General features: G+C 44.3%; 1 protein-coding gene across 5 annotated transcripts in view; it reads right to left on the minus strand.

The window, feature by feature from the left end:
- Positions 1-143: 143 nt before the first annotated feature.
- GBF1 (golgi brefeldin A resistant guanine nucleotide exchange factor 1) overlaps positions 144-21,523 on the minus strand; it is a 108,482-nt gene continuing 87,102 nt past the window's right edge. For 3 of the 5 annotated variants that reach the window (XM_064144816.1, XM_064144817.1, XM_064144814.1), the window contains 23 exons: positions 20,228-20,430; positions 19,646-19,769; positions 19,243-19,368; positions 18,573-18,655; positions 16,099-16,335; positions 15,112-15,205; positions 12,182-12,358; positions 11,666-11,730; positions 11,441-11,564; positions 10,931-11,002; positions 9,515-9,609; positions 8,913-9,066; positions 8,499-8,721; positions 6,759-6,922; positions 6,221-6,467; positions 5,637-5,836; positions 4,588-4,738; positions 4,038-4,168; positions 3,585-3,686; positions 2,895-3,008; positions 2,465-2,642; positions 2,128-2,265; positions 144-1,794 (listed from right to left, as the gene is read on the minus strand). In XM_064144816.1, the coding sequence (XP_064000886.1) occupies positions 1,508-1,794; positions 2,128-2,265; positions 2,465-2,642; positions 2,895-3,008; positions 3,585-3,686; positions 4,038-4,168; positions 4,588-4,738; positions 5,637-5,836; positions 6,221-6,467; positions 6,759-6,922; positions 8,499-8,721; positions 8,913-9,066; positions 9,515-9,609; positions 10,931-11,002; positions 11,441-11,564; positions 11,666-11,730; positions 12,182-12,358; positions 15,112-15,205; positions 16,099-16,335; positions 18,573-18,655; positions 19,243-19,368; positions 19,646-19,769; positions 20,228-20,430 (3,489 nt within the window). In that variant the 3' untranslated portion in view covers positions 144-1,507. The remainder of the gene's footprint in view (positions 1,795-2,127; positions 2,266-2,464; positions 2,643-2,894; positions 3,009-3,584; positions 3,687-4,037; positions 4,169-4,587; positions 4,739-5,636; positions 5,837-6,220; positions 6,468-6,758; positions 6,923-8,498; positions 8,722-8,912; positions 9,067-9,514; positions 9,610-10,930; positions 11,003-11,440; positions 11,565-11,665; positions 11,731-12,181; positions 12,359-15,111; positions 15,206-16,098; positions 16,336-18,572; positions 18,656-19,242; positions 19,369-19,645; positions 19,770-20,227; positions 20,431-21,523) is intronic. The other 2 variants (XM_064144819.1, XM_064144815.1) reach the window with 1 other exon arrangement.

A 21,523-nucleotide genomic window follows, 5' to 3' on the forward strand; every position in this document is an offset into this window, starting at 1 on the left:
CCATGCTCCCTGCAGACAGAGCACACTGTTGGAGGATCTTGGTATATTGAGCCAGGGGGCTGGCAGCTTAACAACTAAATTTCATTCCTCCTGAAGCTCGAGCCACAGAACCATAACAGAAACAGAGTACAACACTGCAGCACTCATTTACAGGATGTATTTATTACACTGTAAAAAGTCCATTGGATTTGTAGCCATTTACTCTGTATGTACACAGGTTGTACTCTCATGCCAAAAGCAGGTTCCTCTCAGTACAGTACAAACTGGATCAGAGTCCTGCCCACACTCCTCCCAGTCACCAGTGGGATTTCCAAGATTGATATATTGAGAGTTTAGCCAACTAATCACGAGAGGAGGCAGAAAGGAGATGCAGCACATGCCAGGCAGCCAGCTCTGTTTTGGGCAAGAGGGGGTGGAAGAGTGGGACATCCCTGCTGCAAGGCAGAAGCATAAGAATGACTACTGGGGCCTCAGCTGCAGTGGAGGAGGCGGCGGCGAGATCCCAACTAGAAGGTGCAGAAGGGTGCCATCTCTGCACAGCTTCCAAGAGAAAGCACAGCAGACTTGCTGGGCATCTGTCAGCAGGTGCCACAGATCCCCACATCTTCTCTAGCTCAAGAGGATGTTCTCCTATGGAATGGAGCCGGACACCAACAGGTCAATGCAGCAAATGGTGGACAATATATCACTGCTGTGAACCCCGGTGTTGTGGCTCCCCAAGCAGTGTTTTGGAGATGGCCATGATGCTCTGCTCTCAGCTCATGAGGCTGCATTTCTTCCTTGTCTGCTCAACTAGCCAGAGCTTTATCAATTTGCTCCCTCCAACCAGAAAGGCTGATTACCTTCATAAGAGGAGAGAGGAAAGCTGGGCTGCTCCTGCCAGGCTCCCCTGCCTCCTAACTGGCATGCAGATTGCTGTGACCCTTGCTGCAGAAGGAAAGCAGATGGCTGCAGCAGACAAGAAGCTCTGTGTAGCAAGCTGGGAGCTGTGCTGTAAAGCAACTAATGTTTCTACACAGAATTCTCAACCTGCTGAACCCAGGCATGCCCAGAGCCCAAACGAAGCAGCATGACCAGAAGCATGGGCAGGGAAACTAGGGAATGTCTGGGGAATTGTCCCGGGACTGGACTGAACAGTCTGACAGGCAGTCCTGTACTGCAGTCCCTCTACTGTGACAGAGTTTTCCCTTTTCACCAGATGAACTGGTGGCCACTTGGTCCCAGGCTGCTGGCTGCAGGCATTGCCCAGCCCCTGATATTGTGAAGGCAGGAAGGAGACTGGGCAGTGGAACTGGGCACCCCTCCAAGAAGACAAGGATCTCTATGTGGATTTCTAGGTGATTGCCACAAGAAGGGAGTAAAATGTGATGCTCTCCACGGAGACTGTGGCAGCAGCCCTTCTGCTCAGGTTAGCATCATCTTCTAAACCAAACATGCCCACTACCAGAGAACATTTGGCCAGCGTCCTCCACCCACAGGACTTCCTTAGCAGATGGACATTCTCATACTAATTGACTTCAGAGGTTGTCATGGGATCAGTGGGCCGTTGAGTAGCTAACAGGGGAACAGGAGAGGTGGCTTCAATTAGAGCTGGGTTGAGAATGATTGGCAGAGTCATGGGTGGCACCCCAACCTGCAGTGGAGAGGCAAGAGGCTGCAGGATGAGTGGTGGCTGTGCTGCTGTAGGAGGTATGTCTGTAACGGGGCTTGTCTTTATTTGAGCCGATGCTGGGAAGGAAGGAGGGGTAGAGTTGCTGACAGTGGGTGAAGCAGATGCGGTGGGTCTCTCAGACTCTGGAAAAAGAAAGAGACAAAATAAATCCTTTCTCAGGCTCTGACAAAGTCTCCTTTCAGCTAGAAGCTAAGTAGGTCTGAAGGTCAACTCAGGGGCCTTGTTAGACTTGTCCCTTCTGCATATCTTTTTGGAAGGCTCCAAGGAGCAGGTACTCATCACAAGCATTCTGCCCCAACTTCTGCCCACCCCAATAACTTCAGCAAGAAGGCCACAGTCTATCCATTTGGAAGTAGAACAGTCCCACAGCACTAGAGGCCTGGTCACTGTAGATGATGCAGAACCACGTCACCATGCTGGAAAAACAATTCCAGGAAGAAGAAAACAGGACTCACCACTGACACCCACTTCACAGGACTTCTCCAAAGGAACCAGGTGGGTGGCTGGTCTCACATCCCCCACAGGAGAAGGGGGCAAGGCAGACACTACTGACTTCTGATGCTGCTGCTCAACTGGTATGCTGGGGACAGGATCTATGAAAACAAAACAAGCAGTGAGCTCATGCATCAGTTTGCCGATTCCTTTTGTCCACTTTCAGTTTGCCCTCCTTATGCCAAATTTTCACAGTCTCATGTGTCTACCATATCATCAGCATCCATGCACAGTGGCAACTGGGTAGTGGACAAGGGGGAAGCACTGGGTCTAAGACTTATTTTCTTAAGCCCCCTGTACCTTGGATGACTGTCTGTTTGAAGAGCTCATCCCGCAGCCTAGGTAAAAAACAGTCAATCCGCTCCCAGGTGATCTCCCAGAGATCTGAATATCCTGTCCTTGAGTCAGCACTGTGGAATATCCCAGCTGTATCCATTACAAGCAGCATATTCTTCAGAGACTCTGGGATGGCCTCCAGCTGTAATCAGAGATACTCCTCAGGACACAAGGAATGGACATATAGCAATGAACAAAAGCTCAAACTAGCTGATGGGCTGCCTTGGAAACTGAGGCCAAGGGAAGACACTGTGGAATACAGTTTTTATTTCCAAGGATTAAAAGGTTAAAAAAACCCCCACCAACAGAACAACAAACCACCTTTCAAGCTTAGAAGGTTAAAATCAACTAATGTTTTTTTCAAAGCACTGCAGCATCACTTTCAGCACCTTACCAGTAAGTCACTGGAACCAGCATGCATATATTTGTCCATGAAGTCCAGGATTGTCAGCCACAGGGCAGCAAAAGTGGTCAGTGACAGCAGTGGGGAGAGATGCTGTAGGAACACCTAGAAAAAAACACAGCTACTGTCAACAAATAGCATCAGGGCTGCTGCTTACAGCTTGACACACTAATATTGTGTATCTGGAATTCCCCCTCTTGAGGCAGGCCTGGAGCATGCACAGGCCCAGACTGACTGCACCGGAGGCCTCCACTCCTCTGAGCTGTACACGGAGAGGAGCGGATCTTGACTCCCTTGCACTTTAGTCTGCACATCACTGCATCTTCCAGCCCTTTTAGACTCTCTGCCTTAGGTGTTGATAGTACTCTCAGCTTGTGACATGCTTCATTTCTCCATTAGAACAGATTGTCTTCAGCTGATGTCAAGTGAAATGCTCTCTCTGTCCTTCATTAAGTCACAAACTTCTTCCCGACAATTTTTCCAAAGGTCAGGAACATGGAGACAATTCTGGAAAGAATTCCCAACAGCAGAAGGTGGTGCAGAAGCCCAGCACTGAAGAAAGCTAAACTAGCAAGCTGACACCTACCCACATCAGAGATGCTGAGAAGCTAATAGAATATTCTTTTTTTTCTTCAGGCACATGGCTTGCCCTGATCTTTCAGGCAGCAGCAGCATGCTCACCTTTGAGAGTAGTGTTGAGGCTCTCATCCTAGTTTCTTCCATTCCACCAACATCAGCTGGACTGATGTTCTCAAGTAGCTTGGTTAGCAGAGGAAACAGCACCTGATGAATCAGATACATTGACATTCCAGAGATGAAAAATGACTGACAACATTTGTATAGATAGCCTTACTGGAAGGAGCTAGCTTTTGGGACTGGTGGCTGCTAGGCAGGGAATGCAGAAGCAATGGAAGTAGGAATAAGTGGATTCGGAGCCAAAAACCTCTGTGAAAAGCTTAAGCAAAGAGGAACTTTTCACAGGATCAGAGTAGGGAATGACTTGTCTGTTGTGGTGCACAAGCTGCTCAATGAGATGATGGTGAAGTAGGACACCATTCTACCATTTCTGCATACAGCTTTGCTCTTCATGACAATGGTCTCCTGTCTGCATGTTGAGGCCTGCTAAGAGGTTACCTTGTTGAAGCAGGACTCCCATTCCAGGGCATCCAGGGCCTGCAGGTCATGTACCAGGAGAGCCCTCTGTAAGTAAGTGAGTGCCTGCATCCGTACCTGGCGCCGGGCATCACAGCACAACCAGGCAATTCCTGCAAGACAAGGATGCAGGATGTGTTATATCCCTAATTCCACTGTCTAGGGCAAAACTGTTATTGAAGGTTAAATGCAGTCTTAAGAGAAAAAAATAAAAAGGAAGGGAAAAAAAAGAATGAGGGAGAAAAAGAAGAGAGTGGGTAGGGAAAAAAGTGTGCAGGGAGGAAAGGAAAAAGGGTTACACTTGTTTTAGGCCACAAACAGGGAATCTAAAGTCAGCTCCTGAAGCAAGATGGCTGCTACTTCATGATAAAGCTACCTTTCCATACATAATTCAACTTCTTTTTCAATTACAACAGACCCTAGAAACAATGTCTGACTGCTTTCTGCAGTTAGTTCTTGGCTCCTCAACTTTTCTGAGTGCTGCCATTATTTTGGGAGCGTCTGTTTACTCATCATAAGGAGTTGACTTTACCCTGTAGCAAGGGACACCAGCAGTTCGACCACAGTGTTCGGGAATCCGCTTCGATTTTCCTCCCTGCTGTCTCTAGATGGCGCTGCTCCTCTGCCCAGGAGCTGTAGATGGTGGCTGCTCGTGTGTGCAAGGTATGCATGAGGTCGAGGAGCTGCAAAGTCAAACATTACGTTAACTAACGCACAGGACAAATTTCTGAAGCAGCTCTGATCCCTGCTCTTCCCCAAACCAATGCAGAAAGGCTATGGGCAACCCAGGTCTGCTTCTTGTTTGTGCTTAGCTATGGAGATGGTGTCAGGCCCTGCTGTCTGCTTTCCAAGTGGCAGGCAGCTTCAGGAGGATTTATGTTGGTTCAGTAGCCATTGTCAATCCTGTTTTTGAGGAACAACATCCCAGTCTTTGCAGAAGCCAGAATGAAGTCTTCTGTGACTGATATTCCCAGGCAGATGGAGAAATGCAATGATTCAGCTGTGCTGTCCAGGGACAGATCTCTGCAACATTTTTTTTTTCCAGAACGAAAAAAAAAACCAGGAGGGAGATGCAAAGCTCTCTCAGAACAGCTCCAGATGAGCAAATGACCACATTCCAGTCACTCTGCTACTGAACTGAGGCCCAGCAGCCAGGCAGTCAGCAAGAGACATTACTCCCTCATCCCATCTTCTGTACTTGAAACTACAGTGCCTCAGCCCACAGCGCTTTCCCCTCTCCACAAGCTTGGATGACCAGTCAGACTCCCCACTAACCCTACATGAACCCTACACCTCCAAACCTTGGTCCACATCCATCTTACCTACCATAGTGTCTCACAGCTTCAGATCTCACCCTCCTCACTTTTCCGAGGACTTCCATCTTCACTACTGTTCTGCTTTTGCCTGTCCAAACTGCAGTCTTCCTCTTTCACTGCAGAACCACACACTACCACCACAGCCACCCTCTGTCATCCAGTGGCCAAGATGCAGCTCCCCCCCTTGCCCCATGAAGAATTCCAGTCAGTCCCTAGCAAGGCCCTGAGTATGGGAATGAGAGGAGGAAATCCTTGCTATACTTACGTCCTGACTAACCTGTAAAGACACAGTGTGGTAGCTAGCAGGGATGGTCTCATCCTCATCCTCATCACTGTGTGTGTGCACCTGGTGCTGGCTCAAGACCCGCGATCGCCGCGTGGAGCTCTCCTTTGGCTTCTTTTTTAATCGACTGGATTTACTGTCATACCTGTGGCTCTTCCCCCTCTTCTCCTGGGACTTATAGCCTAGAAAGCAAGATGCAGCAACATACCATCCACGCACTCCACCACAAAATCTTCTGCCTTTCAACATACACTTTTTGATATCCCAAGTGGAGAGCCATGTCCTATGAAATGACAGCTACTTAGTTCTAGAGGTACCCAGCATCCCTCAGGAAGAGCCTTCAGCAACAGCTGATACTGGTACCTCCACATCAGCTCTAGAACTTCCCTCCAGCCCAGAAAGAGGGGTAAAAGTAAAGTCTCCGTTTCAAGTAGAAGCCAGGATATTTTCTCACAGCAGACCATTTTCTGGGCATTAGAGATCCTTTCCTGACAGCACACTTCACAATTTCTGGTGACTGGCTACTCCAAACCCAATCTTGACTGTCAATCCAAGGGCCATCTTACCCCCATTCAAGCTCGCTTCCACAAAGATGCGGATGGTTTTGACACAGAGCTCGAAGTTCTCTGGTGTAACATGGGCAGCATCTCGTACAATGAAGGACAGGGACTCTACACACTTCATGAGAGACTTTGTGTCATGTGGGCCCAAATCCAGCCCTACAGTCAGGCTGTACTGGTTGACAAGAGGAGACGGTCCCAGCCGGCTGACAACAGCAGTAGATCTGGAGGTGTCAATGTCATCTTTACCCACCTGCAAAGCACAGCAAGAGGGTAGCAAAAGGGGATAACATAACAAGCAGCAACTTATGCATATGGTTGAAAGGGCCTTTCTTCTGAAGCCAACAGATAAAGTTTTTCTAGGATCCATTTCCCTGTCTTCCTAACTTGCCTACAAGGTTCATCTGCATCCCCTCTTTCTACTGTCAGTTCATCTTAGCTCTCTTTTCTACTGTCATATCCTTTCTCTCTCTACTACACACACTGCCCACAATCATGCTAGGAGCAGTCTTCACCAGGTACCAGAAACTCATTGGCTACTCACCACTAGCCAGCCACTGTTCATGACATCCACATCTGTCACTGAGCGATGCATCTTGCCTGGCTTTCCATGATCTGTGTAGACCTCCGAATCAGAGGTGTAGCCACGGTCCAGGCTCATATCACTTGGATGATAGGAGGAGACAACCTCACTGTCCGACTGAGCACCTTCAAAACAAAGGTATAGGTTTCAGATCAAAGCCAAATCAAGAACTTGAAAGAGTAGTTGTAGTTAAGGGAGCAGAAATCCATATCAGTCAGATCAGCATCAGGTAAGAACCGCCAGTATGTTCTGGAAGAGACTGTGGGGAGCATGACGGGAGACAGCAGGAAACACAGATCTCTGCACTATTTCTCTTCTGGGGTTATGTTTGAATTTCCCTTTCAAAGGGAAGGGGCTTTCCCTCCTCTGCTGTGTCACTTGTCTGCCTGACTGTAGATTAATTTTAAAAAGGCAAGAAGTCCAATGCTTTGTCCCCCTGGAAGAATCAGATGCACCACACACTGTAGGATCTACTGGAGGTGCTAGACTCAGACAACACAACTGCAAAAGCAAGACACAGAGTGACATGAATCACATAGTGCCTCTGGGTTCACTCAGCTCCACAGTAGCACTGGTCAAGTCTTCTCATGAACAGCAATGTGCATTAGCATGATCCACATCTGTCAGATCTACTTTCCCTGACTTTTAGGATAGCCTTACAGTTGATGTGTCCCAAGCACTGAAATCTCTGCAAGGGCTAAATTTAAGCTACCAATATACTGTTAGTTAGAAACAAGAATTAACTCTCTCCATCATTCAACATTTCCTAGAAACTCACCAGCAAGGAGATAGACTTGCTACGGACACAGTGCACCGAGCATTTTGGGAGAAGGTAAATAGAGCTAATGCTATGATATGCAAGGTACTACAGTCAAGTAGTTTGCTCAATAAACAAAGAAAAAAGCAGTTAAAAAAAAAAAAAGATGACAGCCCATAAGATAAAGGCCATAGGTATTTGCAAAATCAAGTTTCTCCCACTTATCTAGTACAAAGTATTAGAAGCTAGGAAGGAAGTCTAGAAAAGCAAAGATGAAAATGAAGGCTTCTGGTAAAGTCTCCTCTTGATCCTTGCTTTAAAAGTCTGAAGCTGTCAGCCTCAAATATACTGCCAGCTGGCTAAAGTGAAATAGAAAGATGATCTTTTCAGCCAACTTTGTAACAGTCAAGAGAAAAGGGAAAATAGTATGTTGGTCAGGCATTCTGAGCACAAATGGATTTGGAAAAAGAATTTTGAAGAACAACTGATTTTATGAGATGCTTCAAATGGGGACAGAAAGGAGTCAGTCCCACAAAAGAAGCAAGTATGACAGAAACAGCAGCTGGGTTTACATTACATGCCCAGATGAGAGATTAGGGCTATATTACCCAAGGCACCATACCACAACCAGCAGAAAACGCTCCTTGGGCAGAGCAAAGACCTTCTACAGCTGCCACAACTGATATCAGTTTTCCTCCCACTGCTCCCCCAGAGACTAGCACCTGGACTGCTGCGCACAGAGTAGGAAGAGATGGCAGAGTAGAGACAGGGACAGATCATGGGGTAGGAGTGAACAGCAGGTGCTCATCTTTAATCTCACTAATGTAGTTTAATATCAGCTTTGTTTTCTTGCAGTCCCCTTTGCTAATTGAAAAGCTTGAGGAAGCAGCTGCTTATCTGGCAGGCAGGCATCAGATTTCCTAGCAAAAGCTGGCCTGTCTTACCTGTGTCGTTATCTGTCCTTGCTGTAACCTGCAGGGCTGCAGGCGGCTTCACCCCAGACCCAATGCACTCCAGGAGGGTGAAGAGCGTATACCAGTCATCCCCAGAGTGAATGTTGGCAGCATTGGTCTTCAGGAGTTCATGAAGACCATAGGCAACCTCGTGACTAACTCTGGACAGCACATTTGGCTTCATCATGAGCAGGATACGCAATGAGAGGAGAACCTGGCCAGAAAAGGAGGTAAGAAAAAAAGATCCTATCCACTCTCCAGCAAAGCACCCCTTCATTTAGAGCTACTTAGAACTGCTGTTTGCTGTTACCTGTAACAATGTGGGTCCATCCAACAGCAATTGTTTTTCTACATTGCCAGGTGTAGCCACAAAAGCCCAGTAACTGACTTTCAGAAACCCCTTACCTGCACACTGATTTCTTCCCGGCGAAGGAGACGAATTGCCAGTCTCAGCAGCCCCACCACTGCCCTCTCCACCAAGAAGCAGAAATCCACTGCATGGACACAGAGATGATAGAGGTGGTCTCTCACAGTTTGCCAGACACAGGTCACACGGTCCCTAGACACAGCAAGGATGAGGGAAAGGTAAGATGAAAGGAGATGAAACAAGAGGAGCCCAGCTACTTCTCCCAGAACTCCAGGCAACCCAGTGTTTCCTCATTTCAATGAAACACTCCAGATGGGAGACATAAGAACAGACACAGAGAGACAACAAAGCTGTCAAATTTCTTATTTACTTCATTACTTGCAAAGCAATCAGGTGGGATTCTGGAGCAGGCAATCTTCCTCCAGAGTTTAGTTTACGTTCTCCACATCTCAGGATACCAAGCAATAATTCATGGGTGAACAGCCCCTCTGTTTGCACATGCTAGACTAGAATTGCTAAGCCTTGAAATTACAGCCACATGCTGCTTCAGCTGGCAAACCAAACACATACAGAAGTTGTTCCCTGGACCCAGGCAACAGCTGCCACAAAGAGGGACTCTTCACATATTTCAAGGTCATACCTGTTCTCTAGCACAATCCTCAGAAGCATCTCCAAGCAGAAGGCAGCATCCTCTTCATCATATGTATCCTCATCAGGAGTCACAGAGATTAGAGCCTAGAAAAGACAGGAAATGTTTGTGTGTCACAAGCCCCTGAAAACGATAGACCAACAAGTGAGGACCAACAGAATGCTTTGAGTCTAGGCAAAACTGCACTTTGCTGTCTGGTGAGGACATGCATAGTCTACAAAAATGCACTGTATAGAGGTCATGTTAAGTATGTGGAAAATTATGTTATTTTATTATGCAAGATACACTAGGAACTTAAAAGATGTTAGGCTCTGAAGAAGTCTCTCATGTAGAGAAGAATTCTGAAAGCCAGCAGCTTCTTGCCAAAAATAAGAGAAGCAGAGAAAAAGCAAGACATACTTAGAAATTGCTATAAATATTGGAACTACTTGTATCAAACCATCAGCTTGCAACTGAAGAGAGAATTCCTGACATAATAGGACTAAGAGCAAAATACTTTCTTGGATCGAAGTTGTTGCTTCTCCATGTGGGTCTTTGTGTGATTCAAACAGCAACTTGTGCTTCAGCTGTTTTAAGTATTGTTCTTCATGGTTTACTCATTTATCTTTACTGTGAAACTCAGTATTTCTGAACCTCTGCAGTAAGCCTTGATAAATAAACCTTTCCCTTTTTTTTCAGCACAAGTCTCAACAGTATCATATGCTCTATTGATGAAGCCAGTGAACCGCAATTCCAGCAGCCTGAAGGTAAAGGTACTTGCACCTTGAAGAGCAGTAGAATTAGCACACACACTGGCAGCTCACAGCACATCCCTGTAAGCACTGAAGTGCTCTATTTGCTTTTGAAAGTAGTGAGCAGCAGCCAGATTCTTTCCACACCCTGAAGTGGTCTCCAACTCCATACTAGCCTGAGAAACCGCTACAAGAAGCGGAGAAGTAACTACCCTCACCCAGGCAGATAAGCTTCTCTAGTCCAAAGGCTAGCATGCCCAGCCTTATTATGTCTCCCAAAACACATAGGTACCACATTACCTAGGGGCACACAACTGATTATTCTGTGCAGCTCTTCCCTCCACAGTGGCCTTTTAGAATGTTCTCATCAGGCACACAGCATACCAGAAGTTGAAAAATCATAAGCTGATGATGCTACACAAAGCTACATATATTTTCAAACACTGTGACCTGCTCAAGGCTATTAAAATGCATTACATAATTTAATGTCTTCCTCTGCTATTAAAACAATTGTGGCTGCCAGCACAGAAGTTACATGTGAACAGATGAAGTAATGATTGATTTCATATCCTAAATAGGTATGAGGCCAGTTCTGGGGACATAGGAGCTAGGCAAATCTGCAGCACATATGCATGACAGCATACTTGTCCAATTCCTTGCACAATATCTCTCTCACCTTCATGAGCTCCTGGAGAGATTCAAGTTGGAGGAATTTGCTTTCTGTGATCAACTTCTCAGGATCGCATTGCTGCAAGAGAGAGGAAAGAAGTGTGTGTGTGGGGAATGGGAAAGGCAAACAAACAGATCCTCCTGAAACACTGAGGCACTTGGAAGAGAAGATTATCAGGAGCAGTCAGCATGGATTTACTAACCTGATAGCATTCTATGATGCCAAAACTGAATGGGTAGTGGATGTAGTCTACCTTGATCTTAGCAAGCCCTTTGACACTGTCTCCCATGATATCCTAGTGAGCAAGCTCAGGGAGTGTGGGATGGAAAAGCAGACAGTGAGGTGGATTAGGAACTGGTTACAAGACAGAAATCCAAGAGTTGTGATCAATGGTGCCAGGTCCATCTGGAGAGCTGTAACTAGTGGAGTTCCCCAGGATCAGTGCTGGGTCCGGTGCTGTTCAACATCTTCATCAATAACACTGATGAGGGGACAGACAAACAGTCCATATGTTACCTTTATGCATTCCAGAGCTGCTCGCTTTGCCTCCTGTGTCTCTGTAGATGGCCCTCTCATACTGGATTGCTCTGTCCCACTCAAGGTGAGCCAACTAACAAAACTCAGCACTGTAGATTCACCACTGCAAACCAGAAGACACCAGCATCAGTCAGAAAATGAGAAATCCTATTATTCTCCAGCTCTGGTAGAAGGACAACTGTCTAGGCCATCTACACCACTCACCGGTTAGATGGTGTCTCCTCACGTTGCAGATAGATTTTGCCATTAGGATCCACAAAGTCTTCGACCTGGACGACAGATCAAAACATGTTCCAGGATCAGTTGTCTGCTTTGTAGCCATCATTTGCCAGCTCTCTAAGTTTCAGGAACTACATCCAACCACCCATGTGTTAGCCACCAACCCCAGCTCTTCAACCCCTCACCTGTTCAGAAAAACATCATGCTCATCTGGCAATATCAATGCTGTGCTCTAATATTTTGTGCCTGTAAGTATTTTCCTCTTCTCCACAATATGAAAAAAATCTGTTCTATTAAGATGAATGCTGCAATTTCTTAAAGCCAACAAGAAGTAAAATGAAAAAAAGGCAACTATACCAAAGAGGCTGGAACTGGCACATAACTCAAAAGCTACACCCTTTCTAGCTCTACACAGACTTTATCAGTTGGGCCTTTGCAAGACAGCTCTCCTCCTCTTTCAACTGATTCTATGAAAAAACACCTTCCCCCAGCTATTATTACCTCCACCATGGCCTTGGGCAGCAGTTCTGCTCGGAAAAGCTGTAGCATGGCCTCCATGATATTTTTCCAGCCCTCCCGCAGAATGTCACCATGGCGATGGGCCAAGTGAAACACAGTCTTTGCTGCAATATGGGCCTTGGGATTACTTCCAAAAACAGTGGGCAAGTTCTCAATAGACTGCAGGAAAGAAGAGGGAGTGGCAGTCAGTCAGCAAGAGATGTTTTCTTTTCAACAGAAATGAGGGCAGATTGTTCAGAACTGGTTACAGGAAAGACAACAATCCTGTGTACAATGCTCGGGTACCTCCTCAGATCGTATTCACTCTGCACAAAAACAAGGACACGACGGCTTACCCGATACAAGCCAGATCACTGAACCACCTAGATGTAAGCTTTCCAACATCAATACAGAGCATTTCGGAAGTGCTTGCTGAAACCTCACTAGCATTAATTTATTCTGCTATAGTAACTCACTCCAGGATCAAAGCTTTCTACAACACATCTCCTCTAGAAGTGGCGGTTACTCCACTCCATTCTTAAAGAAGAAAACTGGACAAAAGCAGTACTGACTTGCAAAGCTGCACCTACCATTACTTAACAGCAAGATTCAAGGTAAGACAAGACATCTCTGCCAAGAGCTGCTGCATCACGATTCCTTATAATCTGTTCAATGCCCTTATAGCTTTTCAAAATACAGAAAGTGTGCTAAGTCCATTTGAACCAAGTCCATGCTGCCAAAACAAGGAACAACTCAGCAAGCATGTGAGCTACTATCACACACTCCAACATGCTCCATGCTTCTGCAGTTACTTCAGCTCACTACAATGTTCCTTTAACAAGAAGTGGGCTTTGTTACTCTCTTGCTTATGTGGACAAAATCCATACTTACTCATTCATCAAGAAAGGAGAGAGAAAGACTGGCAATAAGGTGGACTGAAAAATGCGCCTCTTCCAATCTCAGACCTGAAGTTCAGAAAAAACTAGGTCTTGCTTCAGCCAGACTGTTGGCAAAACTATTTTCAAAATCAGTCTTTGATCTAGAAATGAAATCCATTAGAAGTGCCAAGCTGGAAGTCTGGCAGAAACATGACAACCAGTTTGTTTCTGCCATTGTTGCTATGGGGAAACCACATGAATACATATATCTCTGAAGTGTCAGAGTGCGAAGGGCAATATGCCTGGTTTTACACTGTGACAAGCCGCCACAGCTTCTCAATTAAAAAAATACAGGGGGTTTGGATGCTACTACTGAGTCAGTGTGAGTCCCCTCCCTTTCTCTTCTTTCTACCAAAGCAGACACACATAGCAACTGCAGTGCTTGGAGAGGACGCCTGATGACTAAGACAATCTGACCCGGGAAGTGACTAGCAGCTAAATGACACTTTGATGTTCTTCCCTTGCTTTCCAACAGTTGTTCTTTGTTTTGTCTCCTCAGCCCTTAAAGAGAGCCCTCCTTCTCCCTTTTCACCAGACTCTCAAGTATTTATTCAGTTGTCCTATTCCACTACTGTCTCCAAGGCTCACAGGAATTTTGAACAGCAGAAGGTAATTGATGTACTTGGAATCTGGCCAAAGATAAGAACTCACAGCTTTCTCAAATCCAGAAGTCCCCGATTCTATGTCGTCACCTAAAGGCAAGCTTGCTTAACTTACAGAGACCTCAGACTGCTCCAGATTCCACTCTCATAACTAGATGGGATGCAGCTGGCAAGAGCTGGTGCCTCTGAGGGCTTAGTCTAGTTACTTCTACTACGGAAATCTGTGTCAAACATTTGTTTCATGGCAGACATTCCTCTGCTTGTGTTATCTACTGGTAGTCTCAAGGTCTGGTATGCCTGGAGTGTGTCAAGTATTTCATCTCTACTGTTGTGAGCTGTGAAAGAAGAGGGAATCTAAAGCAACCTCACAGTTCGAGATTTTTTTTTGTCTTTTAATAGTCAGCCTAGTACGTTTTTCTGTCACCAATGCCAGAATGCAAGTGATACAAAACATGCAGTTCAAACAATCCAATTTCAATGCAGCCTAACCCCATGAACCAAATTAATTTTCAGGACTACACCCTTTCTGCTATCCCTTCAAGGGACTGGAAAAAAACCACCTGTTTTGGTCTTTTTACTCCCAAGTTTTCAGTCCTGAATGATCTTGTTTCCTCTTCTGGTATGCATGGCAATTCTATCCTGCTGACTGTGGGTCTTCTGCATTCTTAGAGCAATGCTGTGAGATTCTTTGTGTGTTCTAACCCTTTAAAGGAGTTGCTTTTGCCTTCTCCTTAGCACAAAGCATTGTTTGCCACACACTCAGGGGAAAAACAGGCTTGTGCTGTCACAAACACACACACACAGATTTGGGTGAAAAAAAGCTTGCAATAACTTCTGTAACTTGAATTTATTATCAAAATACAATCCATGAAACTAGTCTTTAGGGTTTGCTAGAAGCGTGGCTAACAGCTGACCTTATTACCAGACTCCACATAGCAATTAATAATTCAAAGCATTTTTATTTTCTAACCCTTTTATGCTGGGTGGATGCACAGTCTCTACACTTTGGAAGAACAGCTCACAAAGCAGCCCATCTTAGTACCACATCACAAGCCCTGTAACTAAATACTCAACAGCTGAAATACATAAACTTTCTTGGGGTCACAGATGATCACTGTCTTGATCATAGGGAGATCTAAGTCTCCTCAGATCAAGTAGATGGAATAAACTCTTCTACTTAATGGCACTTAATGGCATTCTGCTCTGTGAGAGAACAGGAGGAAATTTGTGTATCTGAAATCCTACTTCACAACACACTTTTCACTGCCTCCTCCAGAAAACTAGGCTGACAGACACATACAGACACTGTGATAACCAGAATAAGCAAATATTAGTGCTTAACAGAGGAAGATATACTAAAAACCATGCTTCTTCTCCCTCCTTGCAAACTTACCTCACTGCTGAGGGCTGTAAATTTACAGAGAGAAATTATGAGATTGTCAAACACATCACTAAGGCCATAGTGAGCAGAAATCATGGCACATTTCCTGTGGAAGGAAGAAAACAGAAAATACTATAATAAGTCAGCACAGACATATTTGTCTACAGGACAACAAATCAGACAGCATCTCTTTTGAATTTCTAGATCTTTTTTCCCACCAGCTTACAATGAATGCTGATGTATAAAAATCAACTATTATTCCTCAAATAATCTTAATCCTCATTCACAGAGTCTGTGATGATTCAAGGATCACTTTAAAGAAGTGAGTCTAAACAGACAGACTGCACCTGAGCCAAAATACCTAATCTCTTATCTTGACTGAAGAGTGGCTGAGAGTGGCAGTAGCATTGTGGGTCTAGTTTCCAAGAGATCATGGCTATAGCAGTACATTAACGGAGCTTTAGAAGTATGCTCAAAGTATCATTCAATCAAAACTAAGCATGACCAAAGATCACCCCAAAACAGCTTCTCACAGATAGCAAGGTTTTTGAACCTTGCTATCATCTGGGAAAGAAAAGTAGAAAAGAAAAAGGCCCCATCCCATTCAGCCACAGCTATGGAGATTTTATTCATTTACAGGGATTTTGCCAGCATCCCTGAGCAAGTTAAGAGCGACTTTTCCCCCTCACTTCTAATCAGCACAACTGTATCACCAGGTCTTAAATATAACTCGGTTGGAGCTTAACAATACATATTTTAGGCACTTTCTTTTATTACGACATAGCAGTCAAGCCAAACAGTGAGTGGCAACCAAGAGGTCAAGGTGGGATAGTTCAATACAAATGAGGAAACAAAACTAGAGAACCATAGTTCACAATAAAATGCTCTTCAATTGCTACAAAAAGTGACACCAGAGATTCACTGTGATATCCTGAGTGAGTAACAGGACCAAACAGCCACAGTGTAACTCTTCTGGGTCTTCATGAGTGCGAGAATTACCTGAAACCAGAGATAGCCTTCTGGATTATTGTTTCTTCTAAGCTCTTGTCAAACACATAAGAAAGTGCTGCAATTGTTGGCCCCCATGTCATAGTGAAGAGGTCATGGTCATAGCTTCCAGGAGGCACATGGAGAAATATCCCCTCATCAGTGGCACCACGATGTAGCAGGACATTCCAGATATAGTTTTCCTTCACCAGACCTGTCTGTTCTTCTGGCATCACTATCTCATCATTTCTACAAGGGAGGAAGGCAGAAAGGGTGAATTTTTCATTCTGGGCCAAATCTAACATTTACACAGTGCTTTCATGAAAATACATGACCGCGAAACTAAATGACACCTTCCCTAGAGTGATTTTGCCACCTCATGAAACATTCTATTTTCCTAGGCCTATATGCTTCCCCTGCTCCTCTTTTATATCCTGGATATGGTCTGGTGGCTCTCAGCAGCACCTAACAGCAGCCATGTTAAGGACAGCATTGAAGAAGCAGCTACCCAATGCTACAAGTTAAAACACCACACTTAGTGCAGTTAAATGAGGGGAAATTTTGGTCAGTACACTAGTATAGCTTCACCTCTCAGCCTATTAGAGTGCTCCACTTACCCCATTACTCCAAATAAAAAAAAAAATTGAAAAAAAATGTTACTATACTGCAGTGAACACTGGGTATAAGTACTTTGTATAAGCATAATGCAAATAATCATATTATGCCAAAATAAAATATTAGAAAAAACAAGTAGTACCAAATTAAAGACAAATCAAGAATCCAAATGTATGATGAGTGATTCATAACCAGACCATCACAGCTTCTTACCCTAACTGTTTGGAAGATATACAATAATACAATTGCAATTAATGTCAAGTAGTACTTGCAATTCCAGGTTAAAAGATATCAACTATAAATACATATTCCCTAAACATAGGTAACATAGCACAAGAGAGAACTTGCTGCAAATGAGCAACTAATTGAACAACAGCCTAAAATCTACTAAGAATAGCAGATTGAGTCCACCTGAAAAACAGAGGTCTTTCTGCAACAATCAAAAAATAACATGCTTCAGTTGCCAGAGAAGCAATTTTCATGTGTTAATGACAACTACAAAAACCCTATTTATGCATAAGAAATAAACTCTTCGCTCATTTTGACAAGAGCAATCATAACTGAGATTACATAGGAAAATTATTGCAGCCAAGAGCTTATTTTTTTCTAAGACCCCATATTCGATTAATATTAGGGGAAATAAGTGATGAGTTTACTTGGAAAGTCTCGGAAAATTAACTGTACTCAAAAGTAAAACTGAGAACTACTTTGTACAGATCACAGTCTGGTTTTTTTTTTCCCCTCTAATAACACAAGGCAAACAACAGTTCCTCCATCTCAGCTATGACACTGGGGCAATCTGAGATGGAGTGATACTGAAATTACACACCAATTGTTTCACTCATAGAATATACTGAAAAAGCTGAAGTATCTCCTGAAGGGACGATAAAAGGGAATAGACTGGGATAGAGGGACCAGATTACTGGAAGATATGAGGACATTCTCAGGGAACTACTTAAAATTTTATAAATACCCTCAGGGAAGAGAAATCAATCAAACCCAGCTCTCTATTAGAAAGCCAGAGCTACCTCTTGAAGAATTTCTAGATATTTAGTACAGGAAGCACCCATACCTTCCCAGAAAATGCCCAAAACAGAGAAGGGTCAAACTAATTGCACTGCCCTGCTTCCAGCCCAAGCCACTGCATACTGAAACAAGCTGAGAGTCAGAGACATATCCTGTCTCTTCGGAGATGTAATTCTCTCACACTCGAATTGGCTGGGCCTGGATTTACTGATAGGCTAGACTTTAGAGCTATTTTTAAAGCTCCCTTCCCAGAGCTAGTCTGTGCACAAAAGGGCCTCAGCCACCAGGAATTCTCATCAAATACTGGTTAGAGTGCCAAGAGCTTCAGGATGGCAGAAGAGATTGGCCCAGACAGTAGCCTCCTGTGAAGAGCTCAAAAGCAAACATGTGAAATCAAGACCTGGACATGTTATGTCAAGGCACTGGTGCTGTCCTGGGGATGAAATACCATCTCCAGCACTACACTTACATTTCTAAATAAGTCTAAAGGCATGATCTAGAGAATCAAGCCTTCTTAGATACAGCATTTCACGTGTGCTGGTCTGGCTCACTAATAGAAGTAATGTGTTTTGGTTTGGGGGTTTGTTTGTTCTTGTTTTTTTTTTTCACTTTAGCTTTAACTTCGTGGACTAAAATGCCACGGCAAGAATTCAAAGATACAAATCCAGGGCATTCACTGTCACAGGCTTGTTACCACAGCCCCACATGTAGCTGGAAGTTGGTCTGAAGGCAAAAGGCACATGACTGGATAGTCTCTCTCTCTCCCTGTACCCTCCAGAGATGTCATGGACCAAACAACTCTAGGTAGCTGTCTACATACAAGGAAACAACAGGTAGATTCTTACTTGATGGCATGGTACATGTCTTCCAAGATGTCCTGTTCAAAGTCTTTGCCTCCATTCACACCTTTCAGGTTCTTACGAAATTCCTGTTAAAAGTTACAACATTTATTCCTAATAGCTCCAGCTTTAACTGCTTGGCTAGGATCAGTACTCCACTTTTTTCTCATGGAACCAGAAGGAGATTTTCCTACATTCTTCAACATTCAGCCTCCAAGTTCAAAGATCAAATGCTATTCTTAATAGCAGTAGTGTGCAGCAAACCCCCATCTCTGCTCACAAGGACAAAACAGAGACACATTAACACATGCTTGATTCAGGTGGAACATCAGAATGACAGGTCTGCGCCACTGCATAGACACTCACAGACTTGAATCCTCTATAAACCCACAGCAGACCAAACTTTTCACTCTTACTGTGTCTTAAAATACACTTTGCTCACACACACAGAAGTCTCTTGATGAACTTGGAAAGTTGGCTCCTAAGCTCCTATTTCCTCAGACTACCTCTTGCCCACAGCTCTCCTCTCCAGCTGTACTGAACTCAGTGCTGCACATCAACTTGTTGTGTAAACAAGTGACAAATGCCAGCGGCAAAAAATGTCATCAAGATAAATCCAGATATTACAACAGTATCAGAACCAGGGAATACAGGTGTCTAGAACAGTAACACCCACCTCAAGAGTCATTGGGACATTCTGCTTGCGGACATTATGGTTGTGCTGGTCAGTGTTCAGCATAATGACTGCGTAGGCCAGGGCAAAGCAGGCATCACTATTAGCAAATGGGGATCCATTTGATTTCTGAAAGGCAAACATATGCACAAATTAGTTCTACAGAAACAGTGATATCAGTGACCCACAATAGCCATTTTCCTACCCATGGTACTGAATCATCTCTTGGATAAAGAAAAATGCTAAGCTCTGGCTCCAAATTCCAAGAAGCACATGGGAAATCCGTGTCACTGCCATACTCCACAAAACAACAGCTGCTGCCTGCAGGGCACAGTATGCTTACACAGGCAGTCTAATCTGACACTGACACACATAGTTGTGAGCCTTCTGCCCACCAACTACACACCCTCCAGTGCTCAGTGAAGGCTTCCAACAGTCTCTGGATTACGGGTGCCTCCCCTGGTAATCTGAAGGCCTCTAGATAAAGTCTTAAAGCTTCATCCAACCTTAAACCTTGGAAGCTGAAAGTCCTGCAAGAATAAAAAAAAACCACAATGAGAAACTGCAACAGGATGGGACAGATAGGATAAACTTACTGCCTATGATCTTGTTTGCTTCAGCATCAGAGTACTACATTTCAAACAGAACAGACAGTAAAGAGGGGAAATTTGGGAGAAAATAAATATAGGATGAATAGACAAGAGACAGTAACGGAGTCAACAATCCTATAGGTGCAATATAGGTGTATGCAATCATCGCTCCAGTCTTCACATAGACTTAAAGGAGTTTAAGTATTGTACTTTTATATGTACCTGAAGTGTTACAATATGCAAGAGTTGCACAGAATTAAGGCATGGTGGTACACAGAGAACCAAGCGAGACAAATCCAGTGCCTCCAGGGATTACTCTTCTACTGCTTTTTTTAAAACCAGAGAAATCTTTGAACTTCCACTCCTTTCTGATTGAAGAGAGACAGAAAGATACTCACCCAACAAAGCTTTCCAGCAAGTCTATGTTCTTACGGTCACTCACAAATTCCCCAATCATCTTCTTGTCCAGGCGAGGATTTTCCCGTAGCCACCTGGCCACTTCATTGTTGTCAGTAGGAGTGGCAAGGAGGTTCTTCTCCTGCAGAAACTGTATCCCTTTCTTTGGCTTTTGGTTGAACTGCTCTGTGCCAGTTATCAGGAGCTGAAGGAGACATTTTGATAATTACAAGCTTGAAGCTCATTTCTTAGTTTAGATTGTCCTTGGCATTGAACCAAAAGCAAAGTATAAAATAGATGAACCTCAATGCTATCAAGCTCATTGCACTCTATAATCCAGCAAGAAGGCTAACCAAGGCCAGAAAACCTGCATTTATCACAAGGATTTGCTATCAAATTATACCGAGCAGAGCTGCCATCTTTGAAAGGCTTTGACATTTCAACAAGCAATTACCTTTGCTAACTAAAACACCTCATCTGCTCCAAGATGTGAACAGAGCAGAGGAAGGTTTCTTAGGAACTTCAGACATGGGGCAAGATCACCTCTAGCCAGTTACAACAGCGGTAATGCTCCATGCCCTCTTCTTTCCCCTTTGGCCCCAGGCTCTGGTACTCTACCTCACTGCCAGAAGACATGCAGCAAGAATCCTTGGCACTTATTCAGCAGGTGCAAGGAGAAGTTCCACAAAAGCTTAAACTAAGAACCGAAAAAAATTTTGCTAGTGAGACACAGTCCCAGGAACATGTAACATTCCAGCATTACAAGGTGGTAGGCTGGAAAGAGAATGTGCATTTTTGGTTTTGAAGCAAAGTCAACTCCTATGTGCCTTCCGTGATTCTTGTTTTAGGACACTAGACCAGCGTCACAGAAAAATAAAACACCTAAGAAAGGGTTAACTGAATGAGCTTGGTGGTGTTCAGAAAAACCAAAAGCACAAACAACTGTATGAACTTTACTAAAGGCACCAGAATAAATGTCAGTTCCCTATCACGATCAAACTGCTGGTGATGACCTAGTGAACTAAATTCGTGACCACCATGATTACTAGCTCCCCTGAGTTTCTCAGTATCTCAGAAGCCACCAGCCCTCTGTTCTCTGTTTCCCCTGCCTTTGTGAGCATCCTCAAAATGCTGTGAAACAGACTCTGAAATAGCCTGGAGCGCACAAGGAGCCAGTGAGTACATAACAATGTAATAACCATGTGCTGCACCAGCATAACATGTCTGAAGGGACTGTATGACTCTAGCAGTATTTCTCTTTGGCTGCAAACCCTGTAACCCAAGCCCTAGGGTATTCT

This window comes from Pogoniulus pusillus, chromosome 6 (assembly GCF_015220805.1).
Source record: "Pogoniulus pusillus isolate bPogPus1 chromosome 6, bPogPus1.pri, whole genome shotgun sequence".
NCBI lineage: Eukaryota > Metazoa > Chordata > Aves > Piciformes > Lybiidae > Pogoniulus > Pogoniulus pusillus.